Source organism: Gavialis gangeticus, unplaced genomic scaffold, assembly GCF_001723915.1.
Source record: "Gavialis gangeticus isolate Ggan-Ray unplaced genomic scaffold, GavGan_comp1, whole genome shotgun sequence".
Taxonomy (NCBI): Eukaryota; Metazoa; Chordata; order Crocodylia; family Gavialidae; genus Gavialis; species Gavialis gangeticus.
In genome coordinates this window covers 69,394,821-69,419,770 of record NW_017729004.1, presented here as the reverse complement: position 1 = coordinate 69,419,770, position 24,950 = coordinate 69,394,821, and the positions used below count along the sequence as shown (strand labels likewise).

The 24,950-nt window shown below is 42.4% G+C and overlaps 1 protein-coding gene across 5 annotated transcripts in view; it reads left to right on the top strand.

Annotated features, from left to right (window-relative positions):
• ISPD (isoprenoid synthase domain containing) overlaps positions 1 to 24,950 on the top strand; it is a 265,206-nt gene that overhangs the window by 55,612 nt on the left and 184,644 nt on the right. For 4 of the 5 annotated variants that reach the window (XM_019508509.1, XM_019508512.1, XM_019508510.1 and 1 more), the window contains exon 4: positions 19,001 to 19,105. The exons of the other annotated variant lie outside the window; for it this stretch is intronic. In XM_019508509.1, the coding sequence (XP_019364054.1) occupies positions 19,001 to 19,105 (105 nt within the window). The remainder of the gene's footprint in view (positions 1 to 19,000; positions 19,106 to 24,950) is intronic. 5 annotated transcript variants of the gene reach the window in all.

Sequence of the window (24,950 nt, the reverse complement as noted above, 5' to 3'; positions counted from 1 at the left end):
GCTCCATTTAAATTTATGTGTTAAGATTCTGGTGGCCTTTCTGAGACATTTGAGAAGGCGTTTTGTGTGTATGGGACTTTAATAAAACTTAAATTAATAAATTACTGAATTTTATTTACATGATTTATATATACTGCCCTTCCCAACAAAGGCTCAGGACACCTTATAACTGGAGAAGCAGAATAACAATTTTAATTTTTTCTGTCTCAAAGGTACCTTTTAGTCTTTCCTAGTAGGAAAGGTTAGCTCCAATGGCATCCTTCTCTTGGCCAAATGCACGGAACATGGACTCAACATTATCAACACACTGTTCCACCAGAAAAATAGGTATGGTAGCATGGTAACACCTGTAATCTAAACATTGGCATCTGATTGATTACATCATTGCCTGCACCTTGCATTGCAAAATTGTCCACATCACCCATGCTGTGCTAGGAGCTGATAATTGCTGGACTGAGCAGATTCATGTGCTTGGTTATGTCACTCAGAATGGCTCCCAAATGATGGCTGCAGCAGAAGCAATGCTGATGGAAGATTACCATTGAAGGAATCAAGAACCCAGTCCAGCAAGACCTTTTCCATGAGTGCCTCAATGAAAAATTGGTGAATTCCAGTCAAGAATAATGGGAGACTATCGGAGAGCACTCAGAGTACCTTCAAGTCCAGCTTCATCAGCACATGCAAAGAGACATCTAGATTCTGTACCAGGAAACATCAAAACAGGTTTGATGAGAAGGACTTGGAAATCCAAGAGTTAGATATGCATGTTTTTTTTAATACCAGCAAAGTTGTCTGTGGTCCCAGCACTGAGGGACCAACCCCCTTGAGACCTAAGCGCAGAGAAGACCTGATCAAGAAAAAGGAAGACATCAATGCCTGTTGTAAGGAGCATTTTGAAGACCTCCTTAGTCAAGACTGTTGTTGATGAGAGTGTTCTCAACTCCATCCTGCAACACTTAGTCAGAGATCTCAGACCTCTAACCCTTGAAGAGGTGAGGAAAGCTATCCAGCAGATGAAGAATGACAAGGCACCTGGAGCTGATGGCTTTCCTGTTGAAATCTTCAAGTAGGGGGGAGAGGAGAAGGGGAGAGGAGCTCTCATCATAGTCCCGTGCACTCATATTAAGGATATGGAATGATGAGGAAGTCCCAGATGACCTCAGGGACACCATGATTATGACAGTCTTCAAGAAAGGAGACAAGTCTAACTGGAAATTAGAGAATGATTGCTGTCTAATTCAGGAAAGATCATTGTGAGAACCTTCCTGAACCATTTCCTTCTGCTTGCTGAACAGCTCCTGTTGAAATCTCAGTGTGGATTTAGGGTATTGAGAGGCAAAACTGACATTATCTTCACAGCATACCAGCTGTTGGAAAAATGCCGGGAATAACACAAACCCCTTTACATGGCCTTCTTTGACTTCACAAAAGCATTTGACTCTGTCAACTGAGAAATGCTGTGGAGGATTCTTATGAAGTACGGATGCCCACTGAAATTCATCATCATTTTTTGCCGGCTGCATAATGGTATGTGAGCAGTGATTCTCAGTAACGGATCTATCACAGATCCCTTTGAAGTTCAGATGGGAGTTAAGCACAAAGTTAATCAAGGCTGCATCATCGCTCCAACACTCTCTTCTCGATTATTCCTTACCACACTGTTACCACATTAACTTTCAGAAGACTAAGGATCTCCATCAACAAGCTCTTAATGAGCAGTTCCTAGCTCTGGTAATTCAGATTTACAGTGAGACTGGGGAAAGTCAAGTATTTCCTGTGCCTCAGAAGCCACTTCTTGCAGAAGGCTGACATCAAAGAAATCCAACATCACCTCAAATGTGTAAGTACAGCCTTCAGGTGCCTGAGGAAAAAGGGTGTTTGATCATGACATCAGATCTAAAACCAAGCTCATGGTTCATCAAACAGTTGTGATTCCCCCACCTTTACTGTATGGAGTTGAGACATGGACAGTGTACAGGAGACACCTCTAGTTGTTGGAGAAGTGCCATCAGCGCTGCCTGAAGAATATCCTTTGAATCCAGGTGGGAAGATAGATGCACCGATATTAAGGTAGTCTCATAAGAAAGCACTATGAGCATTGAGGCGATGTTCATCCAACATCAGCTTTGCTGGGTTGGCTGCATCATCTGGATGTCTGACTCCAGACGCCCAAAGCAAGTTGTATTCTTCTAGCTCAATTGAGACATATGTTCAGGAGGGCAGAGAAAGTGCTTCAAAGATGTCCTCCAGGCCAACTTGAAAAAATGCAACATTGACATCAACTTGTGGGAGACTATCACCCGGGATCACCCCAAATGGAGGAAGAGTCTGCTGCAAGGGTCTTAGTACTTTGAAACCTCATGATGACAACAGGAGACAGAAAAACGGGAGCCTCAGAAACAGCATGTTGCGGACCGAATTGAGAATCCAGAGCCGCTCCCCCCATACAGAAACACATGCCTGAGTTAGAGCAGAGTCTGTCAATCCCGTATTGGTCTCATCAGCTATCTTTTGACCCAGAGATGAGACATTCATGGAAGATGATCATTCTCAACTGTGAGGGATTGCAAAAGAAGAAAATCTTCTAGCACCTGCAAGTACTCTCTTTCCTTGTAAAGAGGAGGGATATACTTGGTAGTGTGGTAAAGGCAAGTAGGTTCACTTCAGCTGGGAGCTGTTGAGGTCATTACACCTTATATTATATAGGAATATACATATGGGAGTTCATTGACAAACAAATTAATTGCATGATAGTATCCAGTTGTGGAATATGAATTGTTTTGCTCTGTGTAATCTAAGTATAAAAAACAGCCTAAGGGAGGAGGAAGAAAATGCTGATAAACTATCCAGGAACCATTAGGTCTTCATGTTTGATAAAACATGGCTGTCCTAATTTAAAGCTTCCCTTGTATACAATAAACATTAAGTTGTTGCTGGTTTTATCTAAAAAAAAAAAAAAAAAAAAATTCCGTGCATTCTGCTTGTCCTATTCTGTTCTGGGTTTTTTACTTTTATTTTTATTTTCATATGGAAGGAAGTTCAAACTGTTTGGATTACTTTAGGATCAGTTCCCTTTGCCTGAGATTTTTTTTAAAGTTTGTTTTTCTTTCTGAATGGAAATGAAAACATACTTTAAAACTTATGTACAAAATGGAATTACCTTTCCCCACTCAACTCTAATCTCACATGCATTGTTTTAAAGCAGAGCCTAAGTGTGCAGACAGACACAATATTTGAACTTCTCCAAGAATGTCACTGATTAGAAAACTGGCTCTCATCTGTCCTGGTTGTAATGTGTTGTCAGGTATGCTGCCAAGGACTCCACATGGAACAGTTACCTTTTTTAGGCACTGCCATGGTTTCAAACTGCCAGTAGGAGGTGGTAGTGAATACCCAGCCCAGCATGCATCAGTGATGAGTGTCTTGGTTCCCACTCAAGGAGTAGATGATGACCCCAATTGGCTGCACTCCAAGGAAAAAGAATTTTGCAGTTTTTCTGATCCTCCTCACTCCCATTGTTTTCAGTAAAGATTAATTGAGTTAAATAAAAGATATTTCTGCACTTCACCAAAATCTGCATAGTGGTACCTTGATTGGGGGTGCCCAGATGTATGTATGTGTGGGACTGGGGTTCCTGGAAGCTGGGTGCTCTGGGGCTCTCAAATCTTTCATGGCTTTTAAACAATACTTTCTTCAAGCCACTCATCCATTTATTTCAATTTCTGGCAATGTATCAGGGTTCAGTGTATCACAGGCTGATTTGGGTGTGAACAGGGGCCAGCTGGCTAAAGGGTCAGGAGGGTGCGGTGGCCAGAAGGGAAACTCCTACTCTGAGTTTTCAGGGTGCTGGGTGCTTTGGGAAGTTGTCTAAGGGACCCATGTCAGTGGTTGGGAAATGAATGAAATTGACCAGAGGCTTGGGGGAAAAGTGTTGTTTAAAACCTGTGGAGACCTAGGACAGCCACCCAGGAATGCAGAAGCAATGGTATAACCTCTACTCATTTAGCAACCCCCGCAAGCCCAAATCAGTGAGGCCCTGACTCAGTCCAGTACCACCAATGGAATGAAATTGACAAATACCTTGGGGAAAAAGTGTTGTTTTTAAGTGTTTTTTTTTAAAGCTGTAGAGACATTGGGCAGCGCCCTCAGATCACACAGCATTATGGGAACCCAGAAGCAGGGGTACCTCCTCTACCTGACCACTCCACACACAGCTCAAATTAGCCTGGAACAGTGTGGATTGGGTCAAGTGCAGGCAATGTACGTTGGGGCAATAGAGTTTTGGCTACAGACAGAGTAGCCAGTTGCCATATGGCATTTTGGGGAGGGGTGATGGTGGCATGGAGTAGTGCTTTGTGGGATGCCTGGAGGACTGACCAGACGCTGGTCATGGAAAGCTTGATGTCCACAGTTCAAGAATGACCAGTCAGAATCCTACTGGATTATTCAGGTGTTATGCACTGGGACATGGGCAATCTTTCCTAGGGGCTAGTTGCCCCAAGCACAGGTGTAGTTCAGGCTAGTTCTCTTATCACTATGTATTGCACTACTGATTTTCCTTTTATGCAGAGTGACAAAGGGAACTGACATATTTTGCTCAGCATTTGTGCCGCTATAAAAAATTTTATGGCGGTACACATGAGATGTCAAATGATATCTATGTCTACCCTAAGTTTTTCTCTGAGGTCTGTAGTAACAACAATTATGATTATTCTGAGCCTTACCAGGGAAAACTCATGAGGAACTACCACTTCTCCATTTATATAATGTAAAAGGCCACTTTCTTCATATGGCAAAATCTTCTACTTATGTCAAATAGTTTGCATCTTGACTTTCACTAAATTAGTAAATCTATAAGAAGTCTTCTTGAGCCCTGTCACAGCCAGAATGAGATCCCCTTTTTTGTGTAGTCTAAAGCTACTCTCCATTACTATTAGGGGTGTGCGAAGTGGACTGTATTCAATTTGGATTTGGCTCGATTTGGTGGACAGTGATTCGATTTGCTGATTTGGATCACTGTCCCAATTCCATTCAGCCAAATCTGAAGATACGATTCCGATTCGTAGAATCAGTGATTCGGACATAGACACAACTTTAAATGTTTTTTCTACGTACCTCGAGGTATGAGGCATGGCTTGTGAATGCTGAGATAGTGGGGTGGATGGAGCATCCCACAGGAGTGTGGGGGACACCCCACGTGCTTGGTGGTGGACCCGGAAATGGACTAGAATCACTTCTGGTCCACTTCTGGGTCCCCCATGCTCTGGGAGGGTGTGGAGGGGGACCCCGGGAGAAAGCAGGTTGGCCAGGGCATGTTTTGAAGTACAACTGGCATGGGATGTAAAAGAGAGAGAGAGAACTGTTAGTTTGAAATCTGAAGGCAGGGTAGATTTGCACCTTTATGGGCGAAGTCAGAGATGTATAGCATGAGCTTTCATAAGAGGGTCTACTTCATCAGATGCTGTGAAGGGACTCTAAGAAACAGAGCTACTAATGAAAAAGCAGTGATTAGAATACAAAGAGTAGGGAAGAGGAGGAGGAGAAAAGAGGGAGGTCCTGCTGTGAGAGGCAAGGTGGGTAAGAGAGATAAAGCAGTTAACCCACTGGGGGACATAGGGCTTATAAAAATTAATCCAGGGTTAAGAAAATGTAGTCTCAGTTGGCACGTCTGCACAAGATATGTAAGTGCACATTAGATTAATGCACAGTAATGCATCACCATCTACATGTGCACGGGACTTACTGTGTATTAAATTACTCTGTGTTGTGTGCTAGTAACAACACATAAAGGTACTAGATAAATGGTGCATTAACTAATGTGCCATATTGCATGTGTAGGTGCTGACCAGGAGCAATTGCTCGCACGTATCAGGGGGCCTGCTGCTGCCTAGCTAAGTCTTCATGCAGGGGGAGTAGCATGGGGAGTTTCTGCAGGGGCAGCTGTCTCCAGCTCTCCATGTGGTAGGGAGACAGCTACCCTGCAGCCAGCACAGCTCTCCTAGTTACGTGAGGATCAGGACAGGTCTCAATCCCCACATGGCAGAGAGATAGCTGCCCCTGTAGCTGGCACAGCTCTCCCCACCTGGCGGGGATTGGGACTGGACCCTGTGTTCCCTGCCAGCACTTGGGGTTGGCACCCGGGAGAGCCTGGAGTTCCCCCTGGCTGCAGGACAGGAGCAGCCCTGTACTGGGCTGTTCCTGCCAGGCACAATTTGTTCCTGAGCTGGGTGCATGTGTAGACATGTGCCTGGGAGTGCATTAAATGAGCCTTAATTTTCTGTGCAGAAAATTCAGGTATATTAATTGTACATGTAGATGCAGCCAGTTTAGACCATACTTGATGTAATCCAGTCTACGGAGGATTTCTTGTTCTGCGATTTTCTGTTCAATTTTGTTTTTAAAATGTTGTTGCCTAAAAACAGTCACTCTGTGGTCAGTGACGGAATGTCAGGGGAGGTTACGGTGTTCTGCCACAGGTTTTTCTGTCTTTCTGGTATTGATGTCAGATTGATGGTCATTCATTCTTACACTTGGGGATCTGCCCAGTGCAGGCAGCAGAGGGGTACTGTAAACAGATGATGTATACTGTTGAGGTAAATGAACCTCAGAAGTTATAATCCATGTTATTTGGTTCAATGATGAGGCGTTTATGAGGGGACATAGCTAGCACCTGAGTCTGGAGCAAGATCTGGTGCCTTGGTGAGAAAATGAGTAAAAGGAATGTAAGAATCTATAAAAAGGGATTCTGCAAGTACCTCACAAGAAAGAGGAAGACCAAGGAAAGCATAGGTCACTTTCTGATTGCAGAAAGCAATCTAGTTATGAATGATACAGGGAAGCCTGAAGTATTTACTGCCTTTTTTACTTCAGTCTTCATGAATAAAAGCAGTTACCAGATGAGCTCAGTTGTCAGCACACAGGGAAGGATATAAACAGCCTAAAGTAGTGGAAGAGCAACAGGGCCACATGGGATATACCCTACGGAACTGAAGTAATTGGCTGAGGTAATTTCAGAGCCATTGGCTATTATCTTTGAAAACTTTTGGAAGACAGATGAGGTCTTAGTTTGGAAAAGAACAAATATAGTGCTCATCTTTAAGTGCCCATCTCAAGAAAGCAAAAAAGGAAGATCTGAGGAATTACATACCAGTCAGTCTGACCTTAATACCTGGAAAGATCATCAAGCAGGTCTTCAAGAAAGCTATCTGAAATACCTAGAGAAGAAAGTGATCAGCAGGGATGCTGTTTTTTTCTGTTTAAAAATTGTAAGTTCTCTGATAAAAATGGCAAATTCTTTAATTCCCCCCATCCACATTTTTCTGTGATTTAAGATGAAGCCTCACTGTATATATAGGTATCAGCTCAACACAATGTTTTATTGATATAATTACAGTTTTAAAGCCATTTGAAGGCTACTAGTGCCTCTATCACTATAATAAAATAAATTCTAAATACCTATACACATTGGTGTTTGATTTGGGGTTTTTTTACAGTGGAAAATCAGAGCTTCCCCTGCCCCCATCACTCACTAGGATGCAGTTCTAACTGTAGCTGTTCCCCCTTACCACTGCTTTGTGGTGCTGAGCAGCCCTGATATGCCAGGGCCCTGCCCATACCATTAGCCCTCACTCTGGACCCACAATTTCCCAACCCCTGCTGGTCCCTTCATTCTCCACCCACAGCCCTCCCTCTAGCCTTGCCAGAGGGAGCCCTAAGTTGCCAGGGCTGTGGGGCCAGGGACCCAGGTCTGCAGCCCCCTGCCCCCCACAGCAGCACCTGAGCCCTGGCTACCACCTGTGGGAGGTGGTGAGTGCTGTGGCAGAGTGGAATATGGAGCCCGGCTCCCCCTCCCCCATGAGCAGCACAGCCAGAGTGGAGCCTGTTGTGGGTGGGGGGCAGATGCAGGCTGCCTACTGCGGGCTCAAGGCTCCTACCCTTCTGCCCTCTCCCTGGGGCCTCTGCAGTTTAGTGGGCAGGGCCCAGCATGGCAGGGCAGAGTAGGGCAGGGAAGCTCGTTTCTGCTGCTGGGAGCTCTGCGCCGCCATGATAAGGTGCCCACCTGGCAGCCGTGAGGGGCACAACTCCGTACCACCACCCCTGCTGCTACCACATGAGCAGGGGGTGCTTCACCACAGCAGCACAGAGCTTCCAGCAGTGGCAATCAGCTTCCCTGCCTGGTCCCACTCTGCCGTGCCAAGCTGGGTCCCACCTGCTGAGCTGGGGAGGCCCCAGGGGAAGGGCAGCAGGGTGGGGAGCTCTGAGCCTGCAGTGGGCAGCCCAGCTCTACTGTGCATATGAATCTGGGAAGCATTGTCCCCTCTGGGAGTGTGCGCAGTGGTGGGGAGCCCCCCACCCCCTAGACAAGCTGCCCATGGTTGTGTTCCACTCCCCATCCAGGCCCTGCCATTGTGCATTCCAGCCCTGGGCCTGAAACCCCATGCACTGCCTCGGATGGGCAGCAACAGCCCCAGCTTTGCCCAACTCCCTCCCTATGGGGGCCTCAATTACACCTCCTGCCCTGTCCCCCACTGCCACACTTACCTGTGAGAGCTGCTCTCCAGGCTGCTTGGCAGCCATGTGCATATGTGACGGCACCCATGCATGTGGTGCCCCCTGCCTGACCACCCTCCCCCAGCCCCTTGCAGGCTGGAAGTCTGCCAGCCTACAAAGGGAAACCCACCATTTCCTGCATTTTTCTCCTTTAAAGGAGAAAATCTAGGGTTTTTTTTCCTTAAAATGAAAAAATCTGGGTTTTACCATGTTTTTTGTGTTGCAAATGGAAAACCTGGATCCCTGGTGATCAGGAACAGCCAACCAAGATTATGGTTGACCAATCTGATTTCCTTCTAAGATAAGGTTGACAGGCTGTGTGAATGGACTGAGACCAGTGGATGTGGTGTACCTTGACTTTAGCAAGGCTTTTGATATCGTCTCCCACAACATGTTCACTAACAAGCTAAGGAAATGCAGACTACAGAAAAGTACTGTAAGGTGGATACGTAAGTGCTCAACGCGTAGTCCTCAATGGCTCAGTGTCTAGTTGGAAGGAGGTATTAAGTGGGGTTCCCAAGGATCTATCCTGGATCTAGTATTATTTAATGCTTTCATTAATAATTTGTGTGCTGGGATTAAGTGCGAGGCAGTGTGAGAACCCTGTAGTCTCAGTTCTTTTCCAGGGCCTGGCTACAGTTGGGAACTGGATGCAGGTAAACAAAAACTGAATCCAGACAAGACAGAGGTGAGGGTGGGTAAGCCATGTGACTGGGGGGTGGGGGTGAGAGGGGAAAAGGACTGGGACCCATCTCACTGATGGGGTTTAGCTTTCCATTGTCACTCAGGTTGGCAGGCTTGGAATGCTCCTGGATCCTCTGCTGCACCTGGATTTTCAAAGGAGAATCCGTTTTTAAAGTTTGTTGATCCGTTTTAAAAGGTTTTTTCAGTGACCCTTTCATACCCTTTCACGACCCATGGGTTGAGAAATGCTGTTCTAAGACAAGGGACTTTTTTCCCCATGGTAAATGGCAAAAAACTTCATCTAGGATTGAGTAAATAAAGTAAATAAATACATTAATAAAGTATCCTCAGCAAGGGACAGTGTTTCTAGAAAATGGATACCCAGAACTGTAGGTAAGACAATACACTTTGGAAATATTATTGGGCAGAGATCTGAGGGGAATGAGGTTGGTAATCCATAGGTAGGAGTAGATCTTTTCCTGTATCAAAGTAAACCCTGCGTTAAACTAGTTACAGAAGATAACTGTGTAATACCACAGAGAAATAGCAATGGAAGAGTGCTGTTAACTGTTATTGTTAAAAATGTTTTTAGATGTGTTATGTACAGAAGATGTATTGAATTTGTGTAGATATATTTAATCAGAGGCCTACTTCTTGTAGGTAATGCACACTCTTCTTTTTGTTCGTCTCTAGTCTGAGTAAGACTTAACAAATACTGTATAATTCTATCAGTTTTGAAAGTTTACCTCTTCTAACGGAGTAAGAATATGGACACATGGTTCATTTATTCGGGAGTAATGTACCCCACATTTTATTCTGCAGTAAGATGACTCTAGTAAGGAGTGATCACATGACCAGTGCTTTCAAGTTGGCTGCTTGAATTAGGTGTTATTACAGTGCTAGCCACAAGGTGGCAGGGAGCAAATAGTTTACATTGAGCAAATGGCTAGTCCTGAATGAAACTGACAATGTTAGTGGATTTATGACACATACATCAGTGTAACTTGCTTCTGAGGAAATAAAAAATAAGCTAGTGCTGGGGATCAGCATTTCCTTTGGAATAAATTGTTACATGCTTGCTCCATTTTTCCCCCAGAGTAAATGGAAAATATTTTGGAGTAAATGTCTTGTGTTTGCACCCTAAGGGTATGGAGAGATATAACACTTATATCAATTTAAATGCTGTTTACAAGTGTCCAGGTGTACAAGCCAATTTAGAATGGTTTAAACCTCCTAAAGCAGGGATGCTCAACCCTGGTCCAAGGGCCCCTTCACTTCACCACCCCTAGGGAAAGTCTTTTTAAGGCAGTTAATCTGAGCCAGAGATCTTGAGCAGCCCACAGATCACCCAGCCCCTTGGGGAAGGAGAAGTAGGGGCCCAAGAGTAAACTGATGAGTGGTTTTATGGGAAAATGCTCTTTAAAATAACAAAAGGTTTGACAGCCTGAGAGCAACAAGTTCCCAGGAACTCGGGAGCAGATGTGTAAGGTAGCACCTGCCCCTCTACCCATGTCACAGGGCACCCCCAGTCACAGTACCATCGCACAGATTTTAGTGAAGGAATCATCTGTATTGATTTTTTTTGTTTTTGTTTTGTTTTTCAGTGTTAATGAGAAGAGGGATCAAAAAATTGTAATTTTGGACAACTGACATCTTTTGGCCAATTGTGATTTTCTTGTACATCTACAAGGAAGCAGAGCTGTTCTGGTCTTCCCATTGTTTCAGCAGTTATTCCTCTATACAAGATCATATTAATGCAAAGCCATAGTTGGCCATTTTGGTGCCTAGTGCAAGTCATGTGCAGAGCACTGCCCAGTGCTACTAAGTAATATTATTTCCACCTGATTTGGTGCCCGCTGTGCAAGAGTGCCCAGTGCCACTGCACTGCTGGCACCTCCCTTGCTATAGGACTGTATTCATGGTTCTTTTAATCTTACCTGCTCCTTCCATGGCATTTGCGTTTAAGGTTGTTGAGAGAATGGCCAAAACAGACAGTTGTGGAATATCCTGCCCCTTCAGGAAGTTTCTTTCTAGCCATCATAAGTTAATTTGTTGGCTGATGTTCAGAAACAGAGGGGCTTTTTTATCTTTTATGGATTTTTTCTTATTCTGTAATTGAAATGTATGTTCTTAGCATCCATATACATTTCTGAGTTCTTGTCCTAAATGATATATTTTTTGACAATAAGTTCTACAAACTTATACTTTTTCTTTTGTTTTCTTATGTACCTGCACGTAGTAGAGTGTGTGAATGTAGTGGGAAGGTATTCACATCATAAAATCACTGCTATAGGTGACTCTAATTGACATCGTTAGTTATTTCAACAGAGAGACCATCAGCTGCTTCCCAGTAGGAATAGTGGGAGCAATATAATTAGTTTAAAAATGGAGCTTTACCAGTATCTGAGCAGGATTATGTTGTGGTTACCTATAATACCTAAGGAGTGTACTCTGCCAGGGGGCCTGTTCCAGTTGTGCTTTCCTAACTAACTACACATAGAAAACAGTTTAGTCTTACTGTTGGGTTCTGTCACTCCTCTACTTGAACAGCACCACATAGGTGCTGGATTTATGCAGTACCATTTTAGAATGATAAATAATGAATTTGATTCTCATTTCAGACAAACCTTTCAAATATAGCTTGTTATTTTTCACCTTAATGTCGTAATGTCTTTGCTTCCTACTTGATCCGTTTTCCTTTGTTTTCTTTGCTCCTTCTGGTTTTCCCCATTTTCCCTTAGGCCTTGCTGCTGGCTGAGTCTTCTAGGGCTAGCTGTGATTCTGGTGTTTTTGCCATGCTGGTATCAGCTTCAGCGCTGCTTTCTGAATATTGTGATAATGAACATGAGGCACATTTTTTAAAGGCATGTTTGAAAAAGGCACAGACAAAAAAACAGGATCTCACCAAATCTCTAACTGGTTTGTGTTTCTCTTTGTCTCTTTTATTTTATGTGTCTACATTGTTTTATAACTTAATAAGATGTTCTTGACAGCGACTAATTGTTTTTGTTCAGAATATGTACTCTGGCACATCAGCAATGGAAACTTGCTTGGTTTGCAAGGAACAGGAACAAGAATCAGAAAGTTTTAGTTAATTTTGCATGTCTTAATGATCTTAGCATAGGAGTGATCTTCAATTGGTGGCTTTTACTTTCAGAGTTGAAGGACGTGTGTGTTATAATTGTCATATGTATGGGAATTCTAGGATCAATAATTATTTTTAAAAGATACACAAGAACATTGCAATAAGAATATAGAAGTACATATCAAAGCAGCTCTTAAGCACAAATAACTTTTAAAATTAAAATGAAATGCTCTACTTTAAGAGTGATGAAACAAAAAACCCTGAGAATTTTTGTTATTTCAAATTAAATGGGTTGGACTGGGAATGAATTCCAGAAGTTACCCATTTGATCTCACAAATGCATTTAATATCTTTTAATGATTATGAAGGCCAAAAGAACTAGTGTCTTTTAACTTAATGAAAAAGAACACAGAGGCATTCTCTTTTTAGTTGCTAAAGGGATTATGTTGGAAACAACATAATTATGGTTTCCTGCAAATCATAACAGGCAGAGGAGAGAGATGATATGGCATTATTTGTTGCTGTTTTGGAGAGGTCCAGTTTCTTCAATTTTTGCACATGGAAATCTCAGTAAAGCTATCACTTGCACAATATTTTTAAACCAATTTACAGATTTAAATACTATAGTGTCTCAGCCTTTCACAACTTAGTCAAACATCTTTGCTTTGCATGTTAGTGTGGGCATTGTCAGCAACTTTTTGTTACTCCAGGTTTTAACTGGGGTTGGGAGTAAGACTGATGACCAGTGACACTATTCCAGTCACAGCTTGAAAACTTTATTAGATGGGATGTACCTAAGTTGCAGTGAACGAAAGGGATTTTTGTGGCCTGACTGTGGTGCGTGGAGGCAATTTTGTGGCCTTCTCATGGTGAGCCCACCCCTCACTGCTGATTGCCCAAGGGGGTTGCCCATTGTGAGTCCCTGCCCCTCACTGCTGATTACCTAAGAGGGCTGTCTGTTATGCATTCTCACCCCTTGATGCTGATTGGAGGAGAGGGGCAGAGCTGTGTGATGGGTAGCCTGCTCAGCCGATCAGCAGCAAGGGGAAGGGGGAACCAGCACTTTATTTTTAGTAAGATTTTTTTTTACTTTTGTGAACAATGCCCAAATTTGCAGACAAGACCTGATCTTGTGTTTTCCACAAAATCCTGAATTAAGTAGGTCTCTACTTTCTAGGATATACAATAGCAAAGACTTATTCACATTAATAAACACAGTGCTTATGTCACGTTGGATTTAAGGGTAAAACAGGTCCACTGGCCAGGTTTCTCTGTTTCCTTGAGGACTTCTCATGATTTGGTTCTGCTTTATCACTGAACTTTGGAGAAATCTGCTGTCTCACAGTTTAACCATGATTAGATACCTAACGCAGTTTTCTATATTTGGTTATGCTTCGGAGCTATACCAGTCCTTTTCCATTTCCTTGTACAGCAAAAGCCGGTTATCCGGCACTTCATTAACCAGCATGCTCTATTAACCAGCATGCTGGTTGATGCCAGTCAATAGCAAAACTGGAAATGGGACTTCTGGTTTCACTGAGCCCCACTTTGGGCCACGGCCCGGGGCAAAGCAGCCTGCGCGGGGCCCCGCTTCCTGTCCCCCAGCACATTGATGCCACAGGAGGAGCAGCACGGTGCCTGTCCCCTGGCACATTGACGCACCGGACGCGGTGGGAGTGGTGCTTTGTCCGACCAGGCAAAGATGCCTCTCAGTTAACCAACATATTTGTTTATCGAGCACCCCCCATTTCCCATGGGTGCCGGATAACAGCTTTTGCTGTATTATATTAGTGTACCTTATCACTGTTTACAGTGCATGTTCAACTTAGGTCATTGCTACACAGGGCAAGCTCAGGTCAGGTCATGACATGGTATATGTTACCCATGGCTCATGTTGCACCTGACCCACGTATGGCCTACACTTTGAATACCTTTCCTAGTTTCATAGATTTCGGGTCGGAAGGGACCTAGTAGATCTTCTAGCCCGACCCCCCGCCAGGGCGGGAGAACAACAAAACCCCAAAACAAAAACGGGACTCAAATGAGTCCAGCCAGGTAGGCATCCAGCCTCTTCTTAAAGACCCCCAGGGTAGGGGCCAGCACCACTTCCCTTGGAAGTTGGTTCCAGCTCCTAGCCGCCCTAACTGTGAAGTAGTTTTTGCAGATGTCCAATCTATACCTCCTGTCCATCAACTTGTGCCCATTACTCCTTGTTATGCCAGCGGGCGCTAGGGGAAACAGCGTCTCCCCCAAACCCTTCTGGTCCCCCCTAGTCTGTTAAAACCACATTTCACCTGGGTTTCTCAAAAAGTTGGGTGGATCTTATCAAATGATTGCAAAATAATATAATTTACCTTGATTAAATGGAGAACAGTCAGCATGGATTCACCGAGGGCAAGTCATACCTGACCAACCTGATTGCCTTTAGTGATGAGCTGACTGGCTCTGTGGATGCGGGGAGAGCAGCGGATGTGATATATCTTGACTTTAGCGAGTTTTTGGTACAGTTTCCAACAATATTCTTGCAAGCGAGCTAAGGAAGTATGGGTTGGATGAATGGACTGTAAGGTAGATAAACTGGCTGGGTCTTTGGGCTCAGAGGGTAGTAGTCAATGGCTCAATGTCTAGTTGGCAGCTGGTATCAAGTGGAATGCCCTAGGGAGTGCTCCTGGGACCAGTTTTGCACAATATCTTCATCAGTGACATAGAAGATGGAATGGAGTGCATCCTCAGCAAGTTTGTCGATGACATGAAGCTGGGGGAGTAGTGGATACACTGGAGGGTAGGGCTAGGATCCAGAGAGATCTAGACAAATTGGAGGATTGGATCAAAAGAAATCTCATAGGGCGTGTCCAGACATGTGCATGGGCAGGGGCATGCTCTTCCCACAGCAAAAATAGCACCAGCACATGTTTGTATTACTGTCTTTTGTCTGAGGGTGGGGTGGGGGAGGCTGGGGCCAGCACCTGTGCTGACCCCAGCAACCTTACCTGGGATCCTGAGGCCTCCTGGGGCAGCAGCGGCACAGATCCAGCCATTCAGAGCCTGGCCAGCAGCCAGAGCATGGCTCTGGCCAGCCAGGTTCTGTTTCTGGAGACACGTGCTGCTGCTGCTGCATGTACCACACCACTTTTCTTTTTTGACATTGGGATTGCCCAGTGTCAAATTTTTGTTTGTGGCACTGTGAACAGGTTCACATCAGCTGCATGTGGTTTGCAGTGCCTCAACAGCTTTGAGGTGCTGCAAACTTACTTGCACACTCATTTCGATGTATCCATGAGGCTCAATAAGGACAAGTGCAAAGTCCTTAGGATGGGACAGTCCCGTACACTGGTTCAGGCTGGGGGCCTATTGGCTAAGCAGCAGCTCTGTAGAAAAGGACCTTTATAATGGACAACAAGCTGAATACGAGCCAACAATGTTCCCTTGTTGTCGATAAGGCTAATGATATACTGGGCTGCATTAGTAGGAACGTTGCCAGCATATCGAGGAAAATGATTATTCTCCTGTATTCAGCACTGTTGAGGCAACATCTCGAATACCTTATCCAGTTTTGCCCCCCCTGCAATACAGAAAGGATGTGGCCAAATTGGAAAGGGGCCAGTGGAGGGCAATAAAAATGGTTAAGGGGCTGGGGCACATGACTTACAAGGACAGTCTGAAAGAGCTGGACTCTTGTCTGAAGAAGAGAAGAAAGACTGAGTGGGGTTTAATAGCAACCTTCAATTACCTGATGGTGAAAGGTTGTGGAATCTCCATCCTTGAAGGTTTTTAAGACCTAGCTAGATAAAGCCTTAGGTAGGATGATATAGTTGAGGATTACAGTATTTTAAAATATTTTTTCCCAGTCTGTGTCAGAGGCTGCAACCACCACCACCACCAACAAAAGATTCTTTAACATACCAAATATAAGGGAAAGAATGAATAATTTTAGCAACATATTTCCCAGAGTAGGTTTTAACAGCTTTGGGTAAGTACTTAGGAGCATGAAATTAGGAGAATGAAATAAGTTATAATACATGGCGAAGAGGGAGGCCATGTTTCAGGAACCTTGTGGCATTAACAGTAGCAGTATAAAGGTGTCACAATGTTATTTAAATTCCACAGAATTTACATGTTCAAGAACTAAATAATGCCCACAACAAATGTAATGGAGTGGAGAATTCGGCTCCTCAATATGGGGATTTAAGTTTCAAATATACAAAGATTTAGAGGCAAAATGTTAAAAAAAAAAAAAAAAAAAAAATCACCAGTAAGACCTGTGATATTCAAGTGGGTCTACATGCCAGAAGTTTATTATTAGACATTTTCTATCATTAGGAAATTCTTTATGGATACTAGTTATTTCTTAGTAATATGCTGAAACGCTACACAATCACAAATCAGAAAGATTCCACTGCCTTAAAATGAATGAACAAGATAAGTTTTAGGAATTTGTATCTTTGAAATCACTAGCTTATAATTAAAATTGTTTTTATTTTTAAATGCATGTGTACCAAATGATACAGGGGCAAGATGGAACAATTCCAGCTTTTTATCAAAACATTTATTATATATCATTACTAGGGGAAATGTTTCATAAAGAGGATAAACCATCGTTAGGGTATGACTGACTTCAAGAAATGAAATTAAATCGGACACAAAGCACAGAAATAATTAAAACGTATTTCGCTAACACTTGTACTCTTGTGACATTTACCACTATGAACTAGCTCTAATTGTTTAAACCTAAATGCACTAGTTTTATGGGACAGTCTATGGAAATTATGTCAGCTAAGAAAAGAAGTGAAAAGACAGGACAGTCTCAACTCAGAGTCACTTAGATTCTTATTAACAGACCTGAATATAAGTGAAATTTTAATACTATTTTTAATGTGCTTTCTTTAGAAGCTTTGGTGGTTCTCAGAGAAATTCATAGCATGAGATTCAACCTTACCTGCAGAACGTCTGATATAAAAAAGCAGAACATTTATAGGTAATATTCCCACCAACTCCTGCATCCCAAACACCATCAGCTTAATTCTCTAAAAGGCCTGAGCCTTGGAACTACTTCAGTCTTCAGACAAATCATCATATGGTTCCTTTTTTTATTCTTTCCCTCTCCCCTCACCTTCTCATGAGCTGGTCACATGGTACAGTTTCCTGTAACTATCACAGACACCAGGCTCAATGACATTGGGAAAGTTTAAGTTCTGGAGCAGATATTTGAGACAGCAGATACACAGCTGGAAGTCTGGTGCAAACTATCTCCAGAACAAAAGGAGAGCAGATGTCTTCAATAATAAAGAGGAAAATAAGTTATTTAAAGATATGTTTGAGCAGCTGGATATTCAAAATACTAAAATGTGTGTATTTTCGGTTAGTGGAGGACTTGAAGATGACCCATGCTTCTTTTAAGACCTAGATGCTTGCATTTTATTATATTCTAACCAAAACTCCTCTCAAGATGCGCAAAAAGCCTCAGCAACAATGAATGGTTGTAAATTCACTGAAATGTATGTACTCTGTATTGTATGCTGAGGCTTACCTATAGTTTTGTGGTATTTCACTCCCAGCAGATTTACTTTGGAGTTTATTGCAAAATATCAAAGTCCTGCCCAAAAGTAGCACAAGGTTAGTTTTCAAACATTATTTCATAGAACCATAGAAAATTAGGGTTGGAAAGGACCTCAGGAGGTCTGCTAGTCCAAGCCCCTGCTCAAATAATACTTATTTCATTGAGACATTACAAAATCTGAGCAGAAGCAAAGGAAATTTTCTTGACTTACGCATTTCCTTAAACAGTTTAGCTATACAAGAACAAGACTAAGTGAATTGGATTGCAATTTCTGCTTATATATTTGACCAGCTTAATTCTTAAAAATAATTTTTGTTGTATTGAGCTGTTTTTCTTTTTCCTTTTCTAGCCTGAGTGGAAGAGAGGGAACAGAGGGAATTTAATTAATTCAGTCATTAATTTGCTCTCCTCAGGATGTTATTTGTCCACAGGGAGACACTTGAGAATTTCCCAAGTGAAGCTCTCTCCACTGGCATCCTTTCTCCCACCTCCTCTTGGTTTGGAAAAGAAGAATGTGGATCCCTTCTCAGCTAATAAATGGTCCTCAAATCATGGAGTAGACTAGAGGCCACTCGGTTTATACCAGGACCAGAGTAGCGTGAGGTTCAAGAAGTCAGAAGCACCTCCTCGAAGAACCCATAGCCTCTACTTTGGGTCTCTGAGGGTACCTTGGCTAAGGAGACACTATGTTAGCTTCACAGTCCTAGAATTCTTGTTGTACAAGCCCTCAACATTTAGCTGTCCTCAACTGATAAGACCAGCGCTTTTGTACTGCAGTTCAGAGGTTACTGCATCCAGCTTATTGGCTAGAATCCTCCTTACTTGAGCTGTGAAGTGTTCCTTCTAGCCACATGAGAAATGGGTATACTTCAGTCCAGTCCTCACCATCTAGGTTGTTGCTCTAACATGGAACTTTGTTACTGAAGAGTTCTGTGTGCACACGTTTGAGAAGAAATATATAGTGTTTATTTTTGTGTGTGTGTGTGTGTGTGTGAATATATATACACACACCTCCCTAAAGTGTGTTTAAGTCAGGATAAAAAATATTCTCACATACAAAGTGATGTTGCAGTTATGTTTCAAGAGTATAAAAGCTATTTTTTTCTTATTTTTAATTACTACAGTGCAATGACTATGACCTGGATTACGGCACGGAATGTTTGCACTTAGCTTTAAAATACTGTAAAACGAAAGCCAAACTCATTGAAGGATCACCTGACCTCTGGAAGGTAAGAACAATACTGATCTTTTTTAGTATAAACAACATATTTGTCAACATTTCAGATACAAAATATTACAGTTTCTTAACTTACAGTAATTACACTTCTCTTTAATGAGTATAAAAGTTGTAATTTACAGCAGCTTGTCTAAATCTATATCAGTCATGCAGCTGGTCCAATAAAAAATATCACCCACAGCAGTCCTTGCTGCTTGCTTATCCTCTTTGAAAAAACCCACAAAACAACTCTTCTCTCTTGGTTGTCATAAATTCCCTTAGGGAACTGTTTGCTTGGGACCCCCAGCTTTGTCTAGTCTTACTCTAAGTAGCCCCTCCAGCCTGGTGAGGTGTGGCTTCCAGAGTGGGATGAGCTTCTGAATTCATGTGACTTCAAGACTCAACCATTTGGTCCCTGACCTTCCCTGGTTACCCGCGGCTGTCCTTCAGAGCCATGACAGAACCTCAGTGCAGCTCCTGAGACCAGAACTTTACCTCTTCAAAGGGGACTTGTGGGTGAACTCCTTTCCCAAGCAGATGGCTTCTCTTCAGAAGGCATTTATCGGGCAACTGTAGCATGAAAAGCAAAGTCCTTTCTCCCCTCCAAAGGGTTGAGCAACACCTCTGTCCCCAATACAGCCTCCACCACCTCTAAATACCCCAAAGTTAGCCCAGCTTTTCTCCCACAGTCTCTTGGGGATTCTGAGCTTTTCAGTCTGCTCTGTCCATTGTTTTATGCTTCTCTTGACACCTCCTGCATCTGTAAAATATGTTTACGTAGCCCACCTTGTTGAATTGTCAATATGACACTTCCCTTCTTTGTCACTGAATGTGTCTTCTGTCCCTTAGAAAAGCAGCCATGGCTCCAATCTCTCTAAACTCTCCCTGCCACTCCCCAGAGCTAGTCAGGGAAACTGAGGCATGCAACATTATTACAACATAAATGCATTTAAACCAGAAATATTACCACAAAACTAGATTTTCTTACAGTGGTTCCATAGGAGTTCATTATAATGAGGTTGTACTGTAATAGGCTAGCAACAGGGTATTCTGCTTAAGCCTCCATTTTGCTATTTTCTGAATAGACCTAAAATTCAGCAATATAATTCAGTTTTGAAGTCACGAAGAAGTGATTCACAGTACCTCTAGTAATTCACGTAAGATATACAAGGTCTCTGGCTTTGCAACAAGAAAATACGGAAGGAATAGATTCATGAAAGTTTAGGAGTCCTTAATATACTTTTACCGTTGAGAAAAAAGTAGGAGCCCTGAAGGAACTGGCTGAGCTTATAGCTGAGCTTATAGCAGGGCCATTGGTATAGCAGGGCCATTGGTAAAGCTGTTTGAAGGGTTGTGAAACTTGGGAGTTGTCCTGGATGACTGGAAGAGGGCCAACATGGTGTCTATCTTCAAGAAAGGGAAGAAGGATGACCTTGCAAACTATAGACTGGTCAGTCTGACTTCAGTCCTGGGAAAAAACATTTGAAAAATTTGTTAAGGAGGCCATCAATTACAAGCTGGCAAGTGGTGGGGTATTTAGAAGTAACTAACATGGCTTTGTCAAGGGTAGATCATGCCTGAACCGCTGTCCTTTCTCTGACCAGGTAACTAACCAGCTGGACGAGGGTCATGAGGTTGATATCATTTACTTAGACTTCAGGAAAACATTTGATTCTGTTTCCCACAAGATCCTCCTGACTAAGTTGGAGGCTACTGGGCTGGATCAGTCTACAGTGTGGTGGATGGACAAGTGGCTTAGAGGCCAATCCCAGAGAGCTGTAATCGACAGGATGGCCTCCTCCTGGAGGGCCGTCTCCAGTGGTGTCCTTTGGGGATCTGTGCTTGGACCTGTGCTCTTCAACATATTAATGACTTGGATGAGGGGTTGGAAAGCTCAGTGATTAAACTCACAGATGATACTAAGCTGTGGGGAAATGTGGGCACATCAGAGGATAGGGTAAAGATCCAGGATGACTTTGACAGACTGGTTTTTGGGCAGAATGGAATGAGATGAAGAGTAACAGGGAGAAGTACAGGGTTCTTCACCTGGGTAGGAAGAACCTTCACCATAACTACATGATGGGTGGTGGTCCACTGGCTGACACAACATCTGAACAGCACCTGGGGGTCACAACTGACTGGAAAATGAACAGGAGTCAACTGTGCAATGAAGTTGCTAGCAGGGCAAACAGCTCTGACGTGCATCAGCTAATGTGTTGCCAGTAGATCCAGAGAGGTACTCCTTCCACACTATTTGGTGTTGGTGAGACCACAGCTGGAGTAGTACTGTGTCCAGTTCTGGGCACCACACTTCAAGAAGGATGTGGATAAGCTTGAGAAGGTACAGAGGAGGGCCACCCATATGAATAGGGGCCTGGAGGATAGGCTCTCTGAGAAGAGACTCTGGGAACTGGGCCTGTTCATTCTGAGTAAGAGAAGACTGAGGGGTGACTTTAGAGCCGCCTACAAGTATGTTAGAGGTGAACATCAAAATCCAGGGGAGCAACTCTTCAAGAAGGAACCTCAAAGGAGGATGAGGACCAATGGGCACAAGCTAATTGAGGGAAAATTTAGGCTGGACATAAGAAAAAACTTTTTTTCTGTAAGGGTTACCAGAAACACACCCAGCAGAGGGTGTAGTCACCATCCTTAGATGTGATTAAGATGAGGCTGGATAGGTACCTTGTTGAGCTCATTTGAGCCCAATAACTTCCTGCCCATGGCAGGGAACTAGACTTGATGATTTTGCAGGTCCCTTCCAGTCCTTCTATTTTATGATTCCAAAATATTCAAATTGTTAGTAAAAGATCATTCTCATTTCCTGGGCTTCGCTCCACGTTGGAGGGACTTCGATACTCTTATGTGAGACTTCAGCTTGGGTCTATTTCAGTTAGGGAAAAATTAAGAGATGGAATTTTCTGATGCACTGTATAATGCAAGCACCAAAATGAAAACTCACTCACAGTAGGTATTCACCATGTGATTATCCCTCTCCTTTCTTGTGAGCTATAACCCTCAGTGAAATAATTCACAATTTTAACTTTAAATTATCATTGTTAGCCACTTGAATTAATATTACCTTGACATAAACAGGAACCGTTTTAGGCTGTTTACACTGTGTTACTGGCACTTCGGTCATTCTTTGGAGATTTTCTCTGGAACCATAAAGGCTTTTTTTACCTTAAAAAATATGAACCCTGAGAACAAGATGATACCTTTAAAAAAGATGTAGCTACCCTTTGTATTCCACATTTTTACAGGCATTTCTTAACATCTAAGGTGGCTGACATTTGATAGATGTACTTCAGTGAAAAAGAGTAGGCATTTTATCTGTTGATACTCCAGTGATTCTTATGCTTTTGTTTATGGTTTATGGCAACAGTGTAGGAATGCAGCTGGGCAACCATAGCATAGGGGCAGCAGTGACTTCCAGTTGCTGCTACAATAGCAATTACCAGCAGCAGAAACTTATTTTAGCCCCCTGCCCCTCCTCCCAGGTCAGCACCTGGGATGGTTGCCCTGTCTGCCACCCCCTACTTATTCCACTGATTTATGGTTATGATGTTCCATCAACTTGGGTCTCCATGTTAGGGCAAATTGTTACTTTTGATTTTCTTTCTCATAATATATTCTTCATTTTAGTTTTCCTACTTTTTCCTTGAGTATCTCGTGTTTTCCCTCTTTTGCCCAGATGTCAGGGTGGCAAAAATCTTGGTTTTAGTGATGTGTCAAGCATGCTTTTCATTTCAGAAAGATCTGAAATGGTGATTAAGACTTCCTCAAACATTCTTTTTATTGTGAAATATTGTTTGGCAATGACTCTGTAGGTCTCCTAACTACTGGTAAGGGCTGATGTTGAGTGAGGTGGCAGAGACTGTATCTCTGAAACTTAAAGATACTTCCTTTCATTGATGGATTTGGATTTGTGTGACATTTATTACTTCAATCTGTTCTTCTCTCTAAGTAGTGGTTGTGTTGTGCTGTTTTTCATCAATCTTTTTATTATTTTATGATAAGTGCATTGTTAGGTCTGGAGCCAGTTCAGAACACTTCACCTGTCCTTGACAGTAAATTTCCACCCACCCAACACTATGTTAAGTAAGATAAAAGTAAATGTTACATGAAAAGCAAATTTAATGAATATTCAGAACTATCTGTGAAATTTTTAGAGTACAAATGTCTCTAGTAAATCAGCAGAATTTAAAATACTCCTTTGTTCTGGTTGCATAAAGTAAAAAATGAAATCACTTTAAGGTGAATCTCTCTCTCTGTCTCTCTCTCTCTCTCTCTATATATATATATATCTATATATCACAACTGGTCTATCTTTTTCTTCTTACTCGTTGTTCCTACAGATCAGATTCTGTCATGCTTATTAACGCTGGACAAAACCCTACTCCTTGAATAGTTCCATTGTTCTTAGTGGGATTATTTGCAAAGTAGGGTGCTACTCAGTGGAAGGGGAACAAAAAGTGTAATATGTTCTGTGCAATTTTCAGACATGTCTAAGGCTTTTAGCAGAAAAGTAGAAGTCTTTCAGCCCTTTCCTGCACAGTGCTTAGCACTTTGCAGAATTGGAAATGTTGTGCTCAGCCTATATGTTAACTCCGCATTAGCTTATTACGTGCAATGAATACCTAATATAATGTTTATAGGCTTTTCCTATGAAACTTTTCGGTGCTGCAGTGAGTCACATCACACTTGCCAAGAACTGATATGAACCCAGAGGGATCAACATCAGTCTTTCTACTTCCAACATAGAAAAAAGACTCCACCCGTATGAATAAGAACTGAAATAATGATGCTTCAAAGGGCGGTTGAGCATGCAGTATCTGTAATAGAATGACTGCAGCCTATTATCCCTTATAAGTTGGGAAACAATTTTTGAAGTTATTAAGAAATGTAACTTCTTCCAGTTTTGCATCTTGCATCAGTTATGGACTTTGTTCTTACTTTGTAACTTGATATAACACTCTGTATGAAACACTGTAAAACAATTGAGAGGAGGTACATGACTTTATTTTTTAAGTGCTTCTTTCAGCATCTTAAATAACATTTAAGTAAATACATAGGATTCTGTTCCCAACCCATCTTTCCTGAGTTTTCCAGCTTCATTTAGCCTTTCTTTTTGGATTTCTATATCACAACTTTAGCTTGGAGAATTTTTAAAATTAGACTCTTTTGGATTCTATTCAAATATGGCCAGAAGTTATAAGTTAAAACCATATTTTTCCTATAAGTGTTTTACATATGACAAAGCAATGAAATGCCGACAAAAATTCTCTCAAAAGACTCGAAACAATCTGGGCCTTCAGTAAATTGTCAGCCCATCAACGTAGCTTCCTTCAGGTATAACAGAAAACCAGTATACTGCATCAAATAAATGGTAAAGAAGAAATGTTGATGTAACTAGGAGGTTTACTATTACCCCCATTATTAAATTCCACCTTCTTAGGGGTCTAAAATCACTGGGTCAGATATACAAGTCCTCTATATAAAAAGCTTTCCTCATCCAATATTGTCCTTGAGCAAAGAGTTCGAGGAGCAAGTCTCATCTTGAGCAATATTAGCTTTTCATTGACTTGGACCAATCTGAGAAAATGATTTTATTAAGTGCATTGTGTTCCTGGTATTACTTGAGGGTGTTCTGTTTGAAAGTTATTTGTACCCCTAGCAATACTTGAAAATGTAGACTCCCCACTGGCTTTTCGCTACCCTTGATCCATTTATTCTTGATGCGCTTTACTCAAAGTTACCGTTGATGCGCTTTACTCAAAGTTACTGTTTGTAGCTGCTACCATGTGCATTCTAGCTTAGTCACATTCACATGACAACTTATTCTCTCTCTATGTACCTAT